The sequence below is a fragment of the Rattus norvegicus genome, chromosome 1 (assembly GCF_021556685.1).
Source record: "Rattus norvegicus strain SHRSP/BbbUtx chromosome 1, alternate assembly SHRSP_T2T, whole genome shotgun sequence".
NCBI lineage: Eukaryota > Metazoa > Chordata > Mammalia > Rodentia > Muridae > Rattus > Rattus norvegicus.
In genome coordinates, this window is record NC_141534.1 from 73,237,577 (window position 1) to 73,254,998 (window position 17,422).

Below are 17,422 nucleotides of genomic sequence, written 5' to 3' on the forward strand. Positions count from 1 at the left end.
AGACAGTGGAGGAGAAACAGTGCCTCATTGAAAAAAAGTTTTAATTTAATTTTTTTTAACTTACTCAGTTTACATCCTGCTCATTGCCCTGTCTTGTTCACATACTCCCACAATTCTTTCTTCAATTTCCCAGTCTACTTCTCTGAGCAGGTGGGAGAACAATGGATATCCCTGTACCCTGGCACTTCAAATATCTGGGAAACTAGGCACTTCCTTTCCTGTTGAGGGCAGGCAAGGCAGCCCAGCTAGAAGAACATATCCCATATACAAACAAGAGCTTTTGGGATAGCTACCCGCTCTCTGGCTACAGTTGTTCATGACATACATGAAGACTGAGCTGCACATCTGCTACATATGTGCAGGGAGGCCTAGGTGTAGCCTGTGCATGTTCTTTGGTTGGTTCAGACCATGAGAGCCCCAAGGGCCCAGTTTCGTTAACTTTGTTGGACTTCCTGTAGAGTTCCTATCCTTTTTGGGGGCCCACAATCCTGTTTTCTAGCAAATGGACCTAAGAAGCAAGCTAAAGTAGCCATTCTAATATTGAATGAAATAGACTTTCAACCAACATTAATCAAAACAGTGAAGGACACTTCATAATCATCAAATGTAAAATCTACCATGAAAAGCCTTTTTTTTAAGTGCTCAATGTAAGCAGGCTTGTTACAGCTGAAATTCCCACTGTATGTTCTACATTAATATAATATCTTCTAAAACATGTTCCAGCAAATAGCAGTGTACAGAGAATTACTGGGAAGCCAGATAATTATTTAGGTCAAAATGTAATTTTGAATTTAGTAAAGTGACACTAAAAAGCTTTCTTTATCCTTCCCTCACAGATTCCCACTATTAAGAGCCAAATATTAAATTAGTTGATTGGCAACGGTGACTTTTGGGAAAACAATTCAGAAATTATAGATTCTGTAAGGAAATAGTAAGTTGGTGGTCACCCCCACTATTAATAGCCTAAAGCAGAATCCATCCTCCACGATCCTGACAGCACCATGAAATGATTAGTAACTCTCACACAATTTTATCATTCAGAAGTTGTTTTAAAGGTGCTTTTAGATAAAACAGATAATTTGTTTAAAAAAAAATGCATGGTGCGTGCAGACTCATGGCTGTCCAAGATACAGAAAATAAGAATATGTATGGCACATTCACTGAATAAGTAAGTTATACCATCCCACCTGTGTAGCTCTGGGAACACTGGGGAAGAGTAAGGGGGAAGAAATAGGGATAGAAAGGGAAAGGCCTTGACATGCCATCTTCCTGACTCCATACAGCTATTTTACTCGAGTCATCCCTAGCAATTGTACTTACTTTCTCTGGCCTCACTCTACACTGTCCTTAGCAACAGTCTAGAAAAGGACATGCTCATGGAGTCCTACATTTTGTGTATATACTGTTGGCTATAGACATATTTTGAGAGAATGTGTATCATTATTTTTAGATGTGAATATTCTACTATGCCAACCAGGCTCCAGCATATAGCACGAAGGTCATAATGTCAAAGACAGCCCTGGATAACCTCGGTGGGTCCAAAAAAGAAAAAAAAAAAGGTGGATATGAGTTGGGAGTTTGGACCAGGTTAAAAATAGATATAGAAAGTGAGATTAGGAACCAGGAGATGTATATATACTTGAAATGTCAAAAGGAAAAAGAAAAGAAAGAAATTCAATGGATGACCAAATCAGTCTGTTAGATCATTTGGGAGGGGTGGTGGTGGTAGTGGTAATCTTATTTGGTTTTATACCATATAATACTAACTTCTTAGAATCTGGATTCCTATACTCTTATCCTATACTATTGAGTACTTAAAGTACTCTTGGTGTTAATTCTTTTATATTCTGACAGAATTCTGAAGTGAACCTAACTGGTCCTTGCCCTTTGTGGGAATGCATGTTGCTGCATATAGATAAATTTCTTGTATAATTTGAAATATTATTCCATGTTGATTTACTTTGGCTATGTAGTATCCATCCAAAAGTTCATCCATTTAGAGTTTTCAATGTAGTTCAATAGAGGCCTCTAAAGTGCATGTCATAGAAGATCCACAACGTTTTACTAATTATGCTCTGTAGTTAGATTGGGTTCTTCTGAATACATGATAACAAAAGGTATGCACATATAGATATCATTACTTGTTGGATTGTGAGCTAGAGCAGTAAATTCATAATAAGTCTAGATCTTGAAAAAATTAAAAGAATAACAAGATGAAAAATGTAGAGAACTGTTTTGTTTGTTTGTTTGTTTGTTTGCTTTACAACTTTTCTGTGGAAATGGGAACAAAAATCTATTCACCCAGGAAAGCAAACCAGTGAAAGCACAAAGTATTGAAACCATGAAAGATAATCACAGGAAACTATGAGTCTTTGTTATGTTTTTGTTTTTTGATTTGTATCACTGCCCTGCATTCATGTATGTGTGTAAACCAAATTATACGTAAGTCTTTTGTATGTAGGGTCCAGAAAAGGGTGTTTTGTCCCCTAGAAATGAAGGTAGAGATGATTATGAATTACCATGTATATTTGCATTTTGGCAGTTTTCTTTCAGATAAAGATGTGCTGTGTTGTATGTCAGTTCACTAGGAAAAGAAGCACCCCAAAATAGTTCCAGAATGCCACTGGACCAGAAAAAAAATCACTATCCCTTCCTTTATGAAATGTATAGAAAAAAATAAAGACTAGTGAGAGGACATCTCAAAAGAGCTAAGATGCAATGACTTCATATGATCCAAGCCTTATGGAAGAAGCAGCTATAAACTGCCTAAAACCATCAACGTAATCCACTATATAAACAAACTGAAAGATAAAAACCACGTGATCATTTCATTAGATGCTGAGAAAGAATTTGACAAATTCAACACCCCTGCATGATAAAAGTCCTGGAATGAATAGGAATTCAATGCCCATACCTAAACACAGTAAAAGCCACATACAGCAAACAAGTAGCTAATATTAAACTCAATGGAGAGAAATTTGAAGCAATCCCACTAAAATCAGGAACTAGACAAGGCTGCCCACTCTCTCCCTACTTACTCAATATAATTCTTGAAGTTCTAGTCAGAGCAATCAGACAACAAAAGGAGATCAAAGGAATACAGATTGGAAAAGAAGAAATCAAAATATCACTATTTGCAGATGATATGATAGTATATTTAAGTGATCCCAAAAGTTCCACCAGAGAACTACTAAACTTGATAAACACCTTCAGCAAAGTGACTGGGTATAAAATAACTCAAATAAATCAGTAGCCTTCCTCTACCTAAAAGAGAAACAAGCCGAGAAAGAAATTAGGGAAATGACACCCTTCATAATAGTACCAAATTACAGAGCAATAGTGATAAAAACTGCATGGTATTCATACAGAGACAGACAGATAGACGAATGGAATAGAATTGAAGACCCAGAAATGAACCCACACACCTATGGGCACTTGATTTTTGACAAAGGAGCCAAAACCATCCAATGGAAAAAAGATAGCATTTTCAGCAAATGGTTCTGGTTCAACTGGAGGTCAACATGTAGAAGAATGCAGATCGATCCATGCTTATCACCCTGTATAAAGCTTAAGTCCAGGTAGATCAAGGACCTCTACATCAAACCAGATACACTCAAACTAATAGAAGAAAAAGTGGGGAAGCATCTCAAACACATGGGCCCTGGAGAAAATTTCCTGAACAAAACACCAATGGCTTATGCTCTAAGATCAAGAATCGACAAATGGGATCTCATAAAACTGCAAAGCCTCTGTAAGGCAAAGAACACTGTGGTTAGGACAAAATGGCAACCAACAGATTGGGAAAAGATCTTTACCAATCCTACAACTGATAGAGGCCTTATATCCAAAATATAGAAAGAACTCAAGAAGTTAGACCGCAGGGAGACAAATAACCCTATTAAAAAATGGGGTTCAGAGCTAAACAAAGAATTCACAGCTGAGGAATGCCGAATGGCTGAGAAACACCTAAAGAAATGTTCAACATCTTTAGTCATAAGGGAAATGCAAATCAAAACAACCCTGAGATTTCAGGTGACAGCAAATGCTGGTGAGGATGTGCAGAAAGAGGAACACTCCTCCATTGTTGGTGGGATTGCAGACTGGTACAACCATTCTGGAAATCAGTCTCGAGGTTCCTCAGAAAATTGAACATTGAACTACCTGAGGACCCATCTATACCTCTCTTGGGCATATACCCAAAAGATGCTCCAACATATAACAAAGACACATGCTCCGCTATGTTCATAGCAGCCTTATTTATAATAGCCAGAAGCTGGAAAGAACCCAGATGCCCTTCAACAGATGAATGGATACAGAAAATGTGGTACATCTACACAGTGGAATATTACTCAACTATCAAAAACAATGACTTTATGAAATTCATAGGCAAATGCAGAGAACTGGAAAATATCATCCTGAGTGAGGTAACCCAATCACAGAAAAACACTCAATGCTATGCACTCATTGATAAGTGGCTATTAGCCCAAATGCTTGAATTACCCTAGATGCACAGAACACATGAAACTCAAGACGGATGATCAAAATGTGAATGCTTCACTCCTTCTTTAAAAGGGGAACAAGAATACCCTTGGCAGGGAATAGGGAGGCAAAGATTAAAACAGAGGCAGAAGGAACACCCATTCAGAGCCTGCCCCACATGTGGCCCATACATATACAGCCACCCAATTAGACAAGATGGATGAAGCAAAGAAGTGCAGGATGACAGATACCAGATATACATCTCTCCTGAGAGACACAGTCAGAATACAGCAAATACATAGGTTAATGTCAGCAGCAAACCACTGAACTGAGTATGGGACCCCCGTTGAAGGAATCAGAAAAGACTGGAAGAGCTTGAAGGGGCTCAAGACCCCATATGAACAACAATGCCAACCAACCAGAGCTTCCAGGGACTAAGCCACTACCCAAAGACTATACATGGACTGACCCTGGGCTCCAACCTCATAGGTAGCAATGAATAGCCTAGTAAGAGCACCAGTGGAAGGGGAAGCCCTTGGTCCTGCTAAGACTGAACCCTTAATGAACGTGATTGTTGCGGGGAGCACGGTAATGGGGGGAAGATGGGGAGGCGAACACCCGTATAGAAGGGGAGAGGGAGGGGTCGGGGGATGTCGGCCCGGAAATCGGGAAAGGGAATAACATTCGAAATGTAAATAAGAAATACTCAAGTTAATAAAGAAAAAATGGGAAAAAAATATTTACGTCCCTCATGTCTGAGTCACTTTGCTGAGGTAGCTGATCTGCTTGTTTTGAGTTCCTCTGAGGCCAGAAGATTTCAGTCTCTGGTGTTTAGCATCTCATAGTAAACTGTTGGAAATTAAGTAAAATAACCTTTATCCTGTCTGCACAGGAACTTCAAAGTTCTGACTCCCAGCCTGTTACAAATGCTCTTTGTTGCTGCATACTATTTTAGTCTGGGGTATCATTTTTTGTGAATTATGAACCCTTAGATTTGGAAGATCATCCGGGACTTGCTGAAGACTCTTGATCCAAATAGTTGAGCTTTGTTTCATCCTTTTCAAATCAGAAAGTCCAGGTTCCTGGTTGTCTACCATCTTGTCTCTCCCTGTTTGTTTAGGGATTAATCTGGAGGCCAAGAGGAGCAAAGCAGACATGTATTTTGTCACCTTGCTAGGGGCTACAGAGGATGTTCCCATATTCCCCATCTGGGAGATTTTGTTAGTTCTCATCTGATATTTGAATAGCTGTGGATCTGACAGTCTTCCATGCACAGGAAGGGAGACCATCTCACAGTTCTGTAGTCCTGAACCATTTTAAGGACTTCCACAAAGCTGTGGAGGTCTCAAGTCTCGTTGTTCATCCTTGCAAACTAACCATCTTTTACAAGAATGAATGGCCCACCTATAAAGTAGGTGGCCTGAGGTGGGAACATTTTATCTCCCCACAATCTACAAGGTGAAGGCTTTTGTCTATGAGGTCAAGGACCATCCAGACCAAGTGCCATATATTACCACATGTCAGTACCAGATCAAGAAGCACCCTGGTTGAAACCATTTTTCTCATCAGCTGTACTGCTCCTAACTCCCCTTCCTCTGCTGAAGGGTCAGATTTAAGACCCCCCAAAACATGTTCCCTCCTCCCTCTACCCACAAGGAAGACTATAGTGCTACTTCTTATAACTCTGTTCCTGCCTTTCCCTGTTCAACCAGTGCAGAGGAAGAAGAAGTGCAGCCCCTGACTCCCCTAAGCCTCCTGACACCACATGGAGTCCAATTATACTGCCCAGAGTGCTGACTTTACTATGACTTTACTCATTCAACTTGTAGGACCCCCAGATGTACAAGGGGGTGTACCATTTGCTAGTAATGACCTTTAAAATTGAAAGTTGCAAAAACCCCCATTTCTTGAAAGACCGTCAGTTCTTACAGGTCTTTTAGATTCATGCTAATTCACTAGTCCTCCTGAGATGACCGTCAGCAATTGATCCATGTCCCCTTCATGACAGAATGAAAATGAGAGACTAGTGAAAGCTTCCCAGAAAATGGTTTTGGGAGCAAATGGACTGCCAGCCCACATCCAAGGGCTTGATGCAGGTTTCCCTATGGCTCGGCATGATACTGATGATGGTAAGGAGAGTGTTAGGTCTGTAGTCAGATTTTGATGAGGGCCTCTCCAAGAAGCCACTGAATAGCCCTGAAATTTATCTAAGCTAAGTGAGGTAATGCAGGGAAAGAATGAGAGCCCCAAAGAATATGTAGAAAGACTTTTGGAGTCTATATGAGGCCACAGTGGGACAGGAAGACAAACTAGAATGGATGAGAGAAAAGGGACAGCAAAAGAAGTGTTCACACGGGCTGGAGAGATGGCGCAGCGTTTAAGAGCACTGATTGCTCTTCCTGAGGTCATGGTGGCTCACAACCATCTGTAATGAGATCTGGTGCCCTCTTCTGGCCTGCAGTCACATATGCAGGCAGAATGCTGTACATAAAATAAAAAAAATAAAAAGAAGTGTTCGCACAAACTTTGGGCCCATGAAACAGGCTTATTTATCTAAAAAGATGGACCCAGTGGCCCAAGGATGGCCAGACTGCTTCTAGATCATAGTTGGCAGTCCTGCAGGTCAAGGACAGTAACAACATAACCATGGTGCAGGAACTTGTTATCACCACCGAACATGCTATCAAGGATCTTCAGGAATCTACCCAGCTGATTACTTGTCCAATACCAGACTGGTGCACTTTCAGGCTATACTTATGAATCCCCTTCACATAATATATAACCCACTGTCTTCCCTAAATGCAGCTACCCTGCTACCTGGCCCATCCTTAAATGTGCAGCATGATTAGTCTAAAGTTTTGGTGTATGTCCAGAACACCAGGCCAAGATTGACAGACATACCCTGCCCAGTTACAGAACAGCATATACTTTACAGATGGGAGCAGCTTCATGAGAATGCAACCAGTTAAGCAAGGGTGGTAGTAGTGGACTTGGACTTTGTTGTTTGAACAACTGCTCTGCTGTTACAAACATCAGCATAGAAGCCTGAGTTGACAGCTTTAACTTAAGCTTTGAAGGTGGCAGAAAGAACTATGGCCAACATTTATACTGACAGCAGATATTCCTTTGCCATGGTTCAGGTATATGGGTCCATATATCAAGAGAGAGGGTTATTGACTGCTGAAGACATCAAAAATAAGGAAGAAATACTTGCTTTGCTGGAAGCATTATGACACCCTATAAAAGTGACCATGATCTAATGTCCTTAGAATTAAAAAAAGTAGATCAGATATAGCTCAAGGGAAAAGACTAGCATCAAGGGAGGATACCCAAGCACTCACCATCAACATCCTAGTATTTTTATCATCCCCAGTGCTTCCAGCCATCCCCAAATATACTACAGGGGACAAAGAGGATCAGGCCAAATGTAAAAGGATTTATAGGAGAAACGGATGGCTACATACTAGAAAGTGGTAAGCTGACCTTACAGTCAATAAAAGGTCAAGGCATTTGTATTGGAAATCAGAAACACTCAGAATATTCATGGATCTGCAACTCCACTCCAACTACTGCTAATACAGAATATTTGTACCTATTTCCTTCAGAGGATGTTTGGTGGGGTTGTGCATCAGGATGTGGCTCATTCTTTGCATTTTTACTATAGTTCTAAATATATCATCTGATTTTTATATCCTAGTACAGCTAGTTCTCCAAATAACTTACTATACAGGGAAAGCCATTCCCAATCAATTAGACTCCCCAGCTCAATAGGTAGAAAGAGTTGCTATAACTGCTGTGGTGTTATCTACCCTGCTTGGTATCGGAGTAGCTGGAACAGCTGGCACAAGGGCTTCAGCACTAATACTGCAAGATAAGAGTTACAGAGCCTCATATATTGCAATATATAATGATATAAACGCTAATAGAAGAATCTATTATTGCTCTACAAGACTCCCTTTCCTCTCTAGCTGAAGTAATTTTATATAATAGAAGAGACTTAGATTTATTACTTCATCAGCAAAGTGGTTTATGTGTAGCTCTAGAAGAATGCCATGTTTAGGCTGATCATTCATAGACAGAGAAAATATGGCTCAGCTTAGAAAAAGCTTAAATGACAAGAAATTCCAAAGAGAACCGTCTCAAGGATAATAGGAGTCCCTTTTAAACTGGTCCCTTGGTTGACCATCTTTGTCTCAGCTTTGACTGGCCCACTCATCCTGATATTGGCCCTAATTTGTCGATCCTATATAATCAATGATTCATCAAGTTTGTCAATGAACAAATTTCCACTGTCCAACCAATGGATCTTAAATAGCAATACAAGACACTAGATACATCAAAAGGATTCAAGATGGCCTACTATTCAAAAAGGAAGCTTTTGTGTTTCACTTTTTCATTTCACTACATCAGATATATTATGGTATTAACACATTAAGGAAGAGAAATTAAGAAAATTGTTAATTTAAATTTTTAACAGGATTACAACATTAAAAGGCTAAAAATCACAGGATTTTTAAGTCCATCCCCTCATTTCAGTTTGCCTATTTTCTGGCAAGACTCTTATAGCCCAAATAGAGAGAAAAGTTCTCTCACCCAAGCACTCTGCTGTTTCAAACTTCTGTTGTCCTGACACTGGCTTCAGACTAAACGAAACTATAATGAAGACTGTTATTTTCTATTATTTAAGTCGCTATATGAAGTATGTTTTTGGGGTCAAAGAGTTTTATGTTATTACTAAAAGAGTATGCTATTAATTCAATTCAAAATTAATTTCTAAGGCTCAAACTTAACATGGATTGATAGTTCTGCTAAAAACTGACACAGATAATAATGAGTTGAAGTTTTATTTAGTCTCCTGTTTTACATTTGCAAAGAACAATTTAGAACAGATGATGAAAATAAAAGATTGTTTAACTTAGTTATGCTACAAGGATACTGGCCCACAAACCAATCAGAGATCTGGCATTTAATATGTTTAAACCTATTATAACAGAGACTTCCAAATGTGAGTAATCACCCCACCTCCCAGAGTTCTCCAAGAAGAAAAGGGCATGAGAGAGGACACCACCAGGATTGTGGTACAGTAACTACTGGGTATAATTGCTGCAATGCCTCACCTGATGCCAGGGCCTACTTTTAAGTAGAACCGGAAGTGGAAACGTCTGCTTTGTTTGAAAAGTCAGTTATTTCAAATGATGTTTGCTGGGGCACACAGGTGAAAGAATGTCTTACTAAAGCAGACACTGGTGAAAGGATGTCTTGCTATAGTGGATACGTGAAAGGATCCCACAGAGAGCAGGACAGGAGCATCGATTTGCTTTGCTCTGACTCTATATTCTTTGCTAACAACATGCATGTATTAGTTCACATATATAGCATTGTTAAGCTCCACTAGTGGTTATAGCAAAGAGAAACTCACCAAACAACTTCTTGTGAAGTTTCTGTGGCTTTTTGCCTCTTTCCCAGCCTCACCTTGGGCCAGTTAGTGAGCCTTATAGTTTCTTCAGGATTGAAATGCACCTGATAGTATATGGTTTCTGCCTGCCAAGAAAACTGGACTGAGGCTGTGATTCTTATTATGTGTTTTCTATACCATTGAACTGTTCACAAAGAAGACTGCACTTGTCCCCAAAGTACAATTGCTAAACAGATCCACCTCCCCCATAGCCTAATAACTTTTCTCTTCTACTGCCTCTGGAGGATGGTGGGCAAGAGGGGAACGTTGAACACTTATTAAAACAGGCTGCAAAAATTTTATGCCTACAGGGAACAAATAAAGGACACCAGGAGAATTGATTGGCAAGGTGAGGTCATCTCTGCTAAGTTCCGCCTCCTCAGGAGGGACTCTTAGATTTGCCTTCCTGCCAAAGATTGATCCTACCTTGAGACCTGTGTTCCCCAAAAAGCCACAGGAAACTAATGGGGAATCCATGTAGATAGTGGGTAAATCTGTCATTTTAACTTTATGTATAGCCAGTTTATTACAATTTATCCTTCTTCAAGTTCTCTAATCACATTGAAGGCTTCTTGTAGCTTAAGAGATGGACAACAGGCAACTATCTCCTTAAATCAAGGTAATCCAGTACTATGTTAGTTTAATGATTAATTTATTAGTTAAAACCACTAGATCTCTTGTTAAAAAAGTCAAACAGGTTTGCTTTGTGAGCAGACTCCAAATTAAAATACAAACAGGTTTCAGATGTAGCTTTTTACAGGCCTTTTATTTACACTTGCTTTGCAATAACTGTTCTTAGTAACAACCGTGTCTCTGATAAATGTTTCTCTTCAATATGAATTCTTTGATGACATCTAAGATGGCATTTCTGGTAAAACATTTGTCCATTCACCTCATCTGTAATGTTTCTCTCCTGTATGGTTTTTCTGATGATTTCTAAGAGAGCTTTTACTGAAAATCATTTGTCACATTCACTACATTTGTAAGGTTTCTCTCATGTATGAATTCTTTCATAAACCATAAGATAATATTTCCAGCTAACAGATCTGTCACATTTATTGCATCAGTAAGGTTTCTCTCCTGTATGAATTAATTGATGACTTCTAAGACTGCCTTTCTGAGTAAGGCACTTATCATATTCACTATATTTGTATGGTTTCTCTCCTATATGAACTTTCTGATGACTTCTAAGTTTGTTGTTCTCAATAAAGCATCTGTCACATTCACTACATTTGTAAAGATTCTCTCCTGTATGAATTCTTTGATGTCTTCTAAGTTTGCTGTTCTCTGTAAAGCATTTGGCACATTCACTACATTTGTAAGGTTTCTCACCTGTATGAATTTTCTGATGTCTTCTAAGATGGCCTTTGTAGGTAAAGCCTTTGTCACACTCACTACAATTGTAAGGTTTTTCTCCTGTATGAATACTTTGATGACTTCTAAGATGGTATTTCTTCATAAAAGACATGCCACATTCACTACATTTATAAGGTTTCTCTACTGTATGAATTCTCTGATGATCTGTCAGATGGTATTTCCGAGTGAAGCATTTCTTACATTCACTACATTTGTAAGGTTTCTCTCCTGTATGAATTCTCTGATGATCTGTCAGATGGTATTTCCGGGTAAAGCATTTGTCACATTCACCACATTTGTAAGGTTTCTCTCCTGTATGGATTCTCTGGTGGACTGTCAGATGGTATTTCCGGGTAAAGCATTTCTCACATTCGCTACATTTGTAAGCTTTCTCTCCTATATGTGGTATATAATAGTACACAGGTTGAAAGACTGTATAGAGTGACCTCAGACCTTCATTACATTCATAGTGTCTCTCTCCTCCAAAAATTTTCTGATGTTTTCTAAGACTTGAGTAGTAGATAAAGGATTTGTCACAATCACTGCTTTTGTAAGTATTTACTTCAGGGTGGATGCTGTAATGTCTTTTGAAGCCAAATGTATGATAAAAGCACTTACTACATGCTGTACATTTGCAAGGATATTTTCTATAATGAATTTTGTAATGTACTTTGAGCTGTGATAAATGCAGAAAGGATTTACGACATTTTATACATTTATAGAATTTCTCTGAAGTATGATCGTTCTGATATCTACTGAAGCTTGAGTATATCTTGAAGCATTGCCCATATTTCCTGAAAATGTGCGGTTTGTTTCCAGTACTGTTACTTTGTTTCAGCATGACTTCATGTTTTGAGTTATAATGATTTTCATACTCTATGGTGGTTGGTTCTTTCTCTCCTATGTAGATTCTTTGATTTTGTCTAATGACAAACACATTCAAAAAGTTTATACAGTCTTTAAATTTGCAAGGTTCATCTCTAGTATTCCCAATTTTTTGTCTATTTAGGGTTGATATTTGAAGAGATGCATCTTTATGTTTAGTTTTAAAAGGTGTACCTTGGGAGGATTCATGAGTCATTTTGACAAGCTCATTACATTCATATGCCTTTTCATAGATATTCACATTATGGACAATAGAATTCGGGTCTTGATCCAATACCTTCTTATATTTACAGTGATTCTCTAGAAAAAAGTCAATTAGGAAACAGAGGGATTAATACGTGTGTAAGGGACTCAATAACCTATATTTCTTGAATTTTACAAAGAATGGTAAATTAACCATTCTCAAGGAAAGAGGTCATTTCTGTCTCACAATTACTAAATGGTTGCTCAGAAGAACCTCAAATTTGATCTGTATCAAATGACTGAAAATTAAGAGCCTTCTGAATTGTACCTTGCAAAAGGTGGGAAAAAGAGGTGATCATTCAGTAAAAATCCTTTGAGATAGGAAAAATCTGAAGGATCACATAAACAAGGTCAGGTAGGAATTGATTATTTAACTCAAATTCGCATGGAACTGACCATATACCCTTGCCTCTACATCTAAAGTGCTAGGAAAAAGATCAAACTGTAACAGTACTAAAGTTAGACCATGTGTCAAAAGTTGAATAAATAAGTAAAATAATTATCACTAAACAGATCTTTCTCTATTTGAAACCTTCTGCATTTTAAAATTCAGAAATGAGTGATCAGTTTAATGCAAAGGTAAATTTTTAAAATCAAATTAGTATAAATAAAACAATATATTTCCTTTCTCTGAATATGCAATATCTTTGAATTTTGATATTTTGATTGAAAACTAGGTAAAAGTGTTAGAGAGAGACTACAGAGAATACAGAACTGGTTTATTTTTTCCTAAAAAATACATAAAGATGAAAAGGAAACTCCCTGAAATGTTACGTTGGTAACCAGAATTTTCTTTATTCTCAGAGTTTCTAGACTTTTCAGAAAGTTTCCATCTACAGAAGATTTGTAAATTGAAAGGATTAAATTGAAATTCTACAAGAGTATTCTCGGCACCCCAACAACATGAGGGAGAGAGTTGAACCATCAGAAGTGCGGACACTCATGAAAAATTTGAGGAGACTACCCTTTGCACACATTACCGAACCAAGAGGGAATCCCCTAGTGTCAGCTGTGCCCCTTGGGTGCAAGGACCTAGGAGCAATCACATGCAGGATCCATCTGACTCCTGTCTGTGCAGAGAGGAGAACAACAGTCACCAGGAATACCTACTCATCTGAGAACAGAGCGCCTGGTCCCAGAAACAGCTGAAAGGAAACAAGAAAACAGTTCTACAGGAGTGCTGAAACAAAGACCTACAGAAGGGTTAAGCCACTGTCAGAAAAAGCAAGACAATCAAATGCCAGTGACAACCCAATGGCTAGAGGAAGCACAGGAACCTAAGAAATAGAAACAAAGGCTACATGGCATCATCAGAGCCCGGTTCGCTGACCAAAGAAGAAGCCCTTAAAGAAGAAACACAAACCTGTGGGAGAAGAGAGCTCACCAACCAGACAGGTGGGCAAACCTGAGACTGCAGAGCAGGAGAGATCGCCAGTACTGCCCACCCCTGGCCACATTCCTGGCCCAAGAGGAATCTGTATAGGGCCTTGGGGAAAGGAAAGACAGGGGCACTCAACGCTGCTTTCCAGACACCGACCAGATCTGAAGGGGCCCAGTCAAACAGATCCCTGCACCCAAATACCATGGGAGGGAGAGCTAGACCTTCAGAGGGGCAGACATGCCTGGGAAACCAGAGGAGACTACTCTCTGGCCACATTTCTGAATCTAGAGGAAAAGGCCTAGCACCATCTGGGTCCCCTGTGCACAGGGTCCCCAGAGAAGGCGGGGCAAGCTCTTTTGGTTGCTGCCCTCACAGAACAGAACAAATAAACCATTTAAACAACCCCAAAACTCCTAAAGAAATAGAAGCAGTCATTAAAAGTCTCCCAACCAAAAGGAGCCCAGGTCCAGATGGGTTCAGTGCAGAATTCTATCAGACCTTCATAGAAGACCTAACACCAATACTATCCAAACTATTCCATGAAATTGAAACAGATGGAGCGCTACCGAATTCCTTCTATGAAGCAATGATTACTCTTATACTTAAACCACATGAAGACTCAACAAAGAAAGAGAACTTCAGACCAATTTCCCTTATGAATATCGATGCAAAGGTACTCAAAAAAATTCTGGCAAACCGAATCCAAGAGCACATCAAAACAATCATTCATCATGATCAAGTAGGCTTTACCCCAGGGATGCAGGGATGGTTTACTATACAGAAAATCATCAACGTAATACAATATATAAACAAACTGAAAGACAAAAACCACATGATCATTTCATTAGATGCTGAGAAAACATTTGACAAAATTCAACACCCCTTCATGATAAATGTCCTCGAAAGACCAGAAATTCAAGGCCCATATCTAAAAGTATGGTATAAAAGTATAGTAAAAGCCATATATAGCAAACCAATAGCTAACATTAAACTAAATGGAGAGAAACTTCAAACAATGCCACTAAAATCAGGGATTAGACAAGTCTGCCCGCTCTCTCCCTGTTTATTCAATATAATACTTGAAGTCTTAGCCAGGGCAATCAGACAACGAAAGGAGGTCAAAGGGATACAAATTGGAAGGAAGGAAGTTAAAATATCACTATTTGCAGATCATATGATAGTATACTTAAGTGACCCCAAAAGTTCAACCAGAGAACTACTTAACCTGATAAACAATGTGAGCAACGTATTCGAGTATAAAATTAATTCAAACATATCAGTAGCCTTCCTCTATTCAAAGTATAAACAGGATGAGAAAGAAATTAGGGAAATTACACCCTTCACAATAGTCCAAAATAATATAAAATATCTTGGTTTGACTTTAACCAAGCAAGTAAAAGATCTGTATGATAAGAACTTCAAGTCTCTGAACAAAGAAATTGAAGAAGATCTCAGAAGATGGAAAGATCTTCCATGCTCATGGATTGGCAGGATTAATATAGTAAAAATGGCCATTTTGCCAAAAGCGATCTACAGATTTAATGCAATCTCCATCAAAATTCCAACTCAATTATTTATAGAGATAGAAAGAGCAATTTGAAAATTCATTTGGAATAACAAAAAATAGAGAGGATAGGGAAAACTATACTCAACAATAAAAAGTTCCAGGGGAATCATGATCCCTGACCTCAAGCAGTATTACAGAGAATAGTCATAAAAACTGTATTGCATTGGTACGGAGACAGGCAGCTAGATCAGTGGAACAGAACTGAAGACCCAGAAATGAAACCACACACCTATGTTCACTTGATCTTTGACAAAGGAGCTAAAACCATCCAATGGATAAAAGATAGCATTTTCAACAAATGGTGTAGTTCAACTGGAGGTCAACATGTAGAAGAAATCAAATCACTCCATTCTTATTACCCTGTACAAAGCTTAAGTCAAAGTGAATCAAGGACTCCACATCAAACCAGATATCCTCAACTAATAGAAGAAAAAGTGGGGAAGAGTCTTGAAAACATGGGCACTTGGGAACATTTCCTGAACAAAAACAAAACCCAATGGCTTATGTTCTAAGATCAAGAATCGACAAGTGGGACCTCATAAAACTGCAAAGCTTCTGTAAGGCAAAGGACCCTGTCATTAAAACAAAACAGCAATGAACACATTGGGAAAACATCTTTACCAATCCTACATCTGGAAGAAGGCTAATATCCAAAATACACAAAGAACTCAAATAACCAAATAACCCTATTAAAAATGGGGTACAGAGCTAAACACAAAATTTTCAGCTGAGGAATATCCAATGACCAGAAGCACCTAAAGAAATGTTCAACATCCTTAGTCATCAGTGAAATGTAAATCAAAACAACCCTAAGATTCCACCTCACAATAGTCAGGATGGCTAAGATAAAAAAACTCGGGGTTGGGGATTTAGCTCAGCGGTAGAGCACTTGCCTAGCAAGCGCAAGGCCATGGGTTCAGTCCCCAGCTCTGAAAAAAAGAAAAAAGAAAAAAAACAAAAAACAAAAAAACAAAAAAAAAAATTCCGGGGACAGCAGATGCTCGAGAGGATGTGGAGAAAGAGGAACACTCCTCCATTGTTGGTGGGATTGCAGACTGGTACAACCATCTGGAAATCAGTCTGGAGGTTCCTCAGAAAATTGGACATTGAACTACCTGAGGACCCAGCTATACCTCTCTTGGGCATATACCCAAAAGATGCTCTAACATACAAGGACACATGCTCCACTATGTTCATAGCAGCCTTATTTATAATAGCCAGAAGCTGGAAAGAACCCAGATGCCCTTCAACAGAGGAATGGATACAGAAAATGTGGTATATCTACACAATGGAATACTACTCAGATATCAAAAACAATGACTTTATGAAATTCATTAGTCAAATGGATGGAATTAGAAAGTATCATCCTGAGTAAGGAAACCAAATCAAAGAAAAACACACATTGTATGCACTCATTGATAAGTGGATATTAGCCCAAATGCTTGAATTACCCAAGATGCAATCCACAGACCACAGGAAGCTCAAGAAGAAGCATGATCAAAATGCAGATGCTTCATTACTTCTCAAAAGAGGGAACAAAAATATACATAGGAAAGGATATGGAGGCAAAGTTTAGAACAGAGACTGAAGCAACAGAATTCAGAGCCTGCCACACATGTGGCCCATAGATATATATATATATACAGTCACCAAAAGTAGGTAAGATTGATGAAGTTAAAAAGTGCATGCTGAAAGGGACCAGATATAGATCTCTCCTGAGAGACACAGCCAGAATATGTCAAATACAGAGGAGAATGCTAGCAGCAAACCACTTAACTGAGAACGGGACCCCCTTCTGGCAGAATCAGAGGAAGGATTGAAAGAGCTAAGGGGGCTTGCAACCCCATAAGATCAACAGTGCCAACCAACCAGAGCTTCCTGGGACTAAATACTACCGAAAGACTGTACATGGACTGATCCAGGGCTCCAACTGCATATGTAGCTGAGAATAGCCTTGTTGTGGCACTAGTATGAGAGCAAACCCTTGGTCCTGCCAACATTGAACCCCCAGTGCAGGGGGGGTATTGATTGGGGGAAACAGTCTTATGGGGGAGGA

The 17,422-nt window shown here is 39.0% G+C and overlaps 1 protein-coding gene across 18 annotated transcripts in view; it reads right to left on the bottom strand.

Moving 5' to 3' along the window:
- The window catches only part of Zfp945l1 (zinc finger protein 945 like 1), a 39,088-nt gene that overhangs the window by 9,027 nt on the left and 12,639 nt on the right, over positions 1 to 17,422 (bottom strand). For 6 of the 18 annotated variants that reach the window (XR_015649541.1, XM_087605934.1, XM_087605921.1 and 3 more), the window contains one exon: positions 12,350 to 12,475. Coding sequence is in view for 16 of the 18 variants with exons in the window: in XM_087605934.1 (XP_087462060.1) it covers positions 12,350 to 12,475 (126 nt within the window). In the remaining 2 variants the exon portion in view is untranslated. Of the gene's footprint in view, positions 1 to 9,307; positions 12,476 to 17,422 lie in introns of those variants that run through there. The other 12 variants (XR_015649535.1, XM_087605913.1, XM_087605897.1 and 9 more) reach the window with 2 other exon arrangements.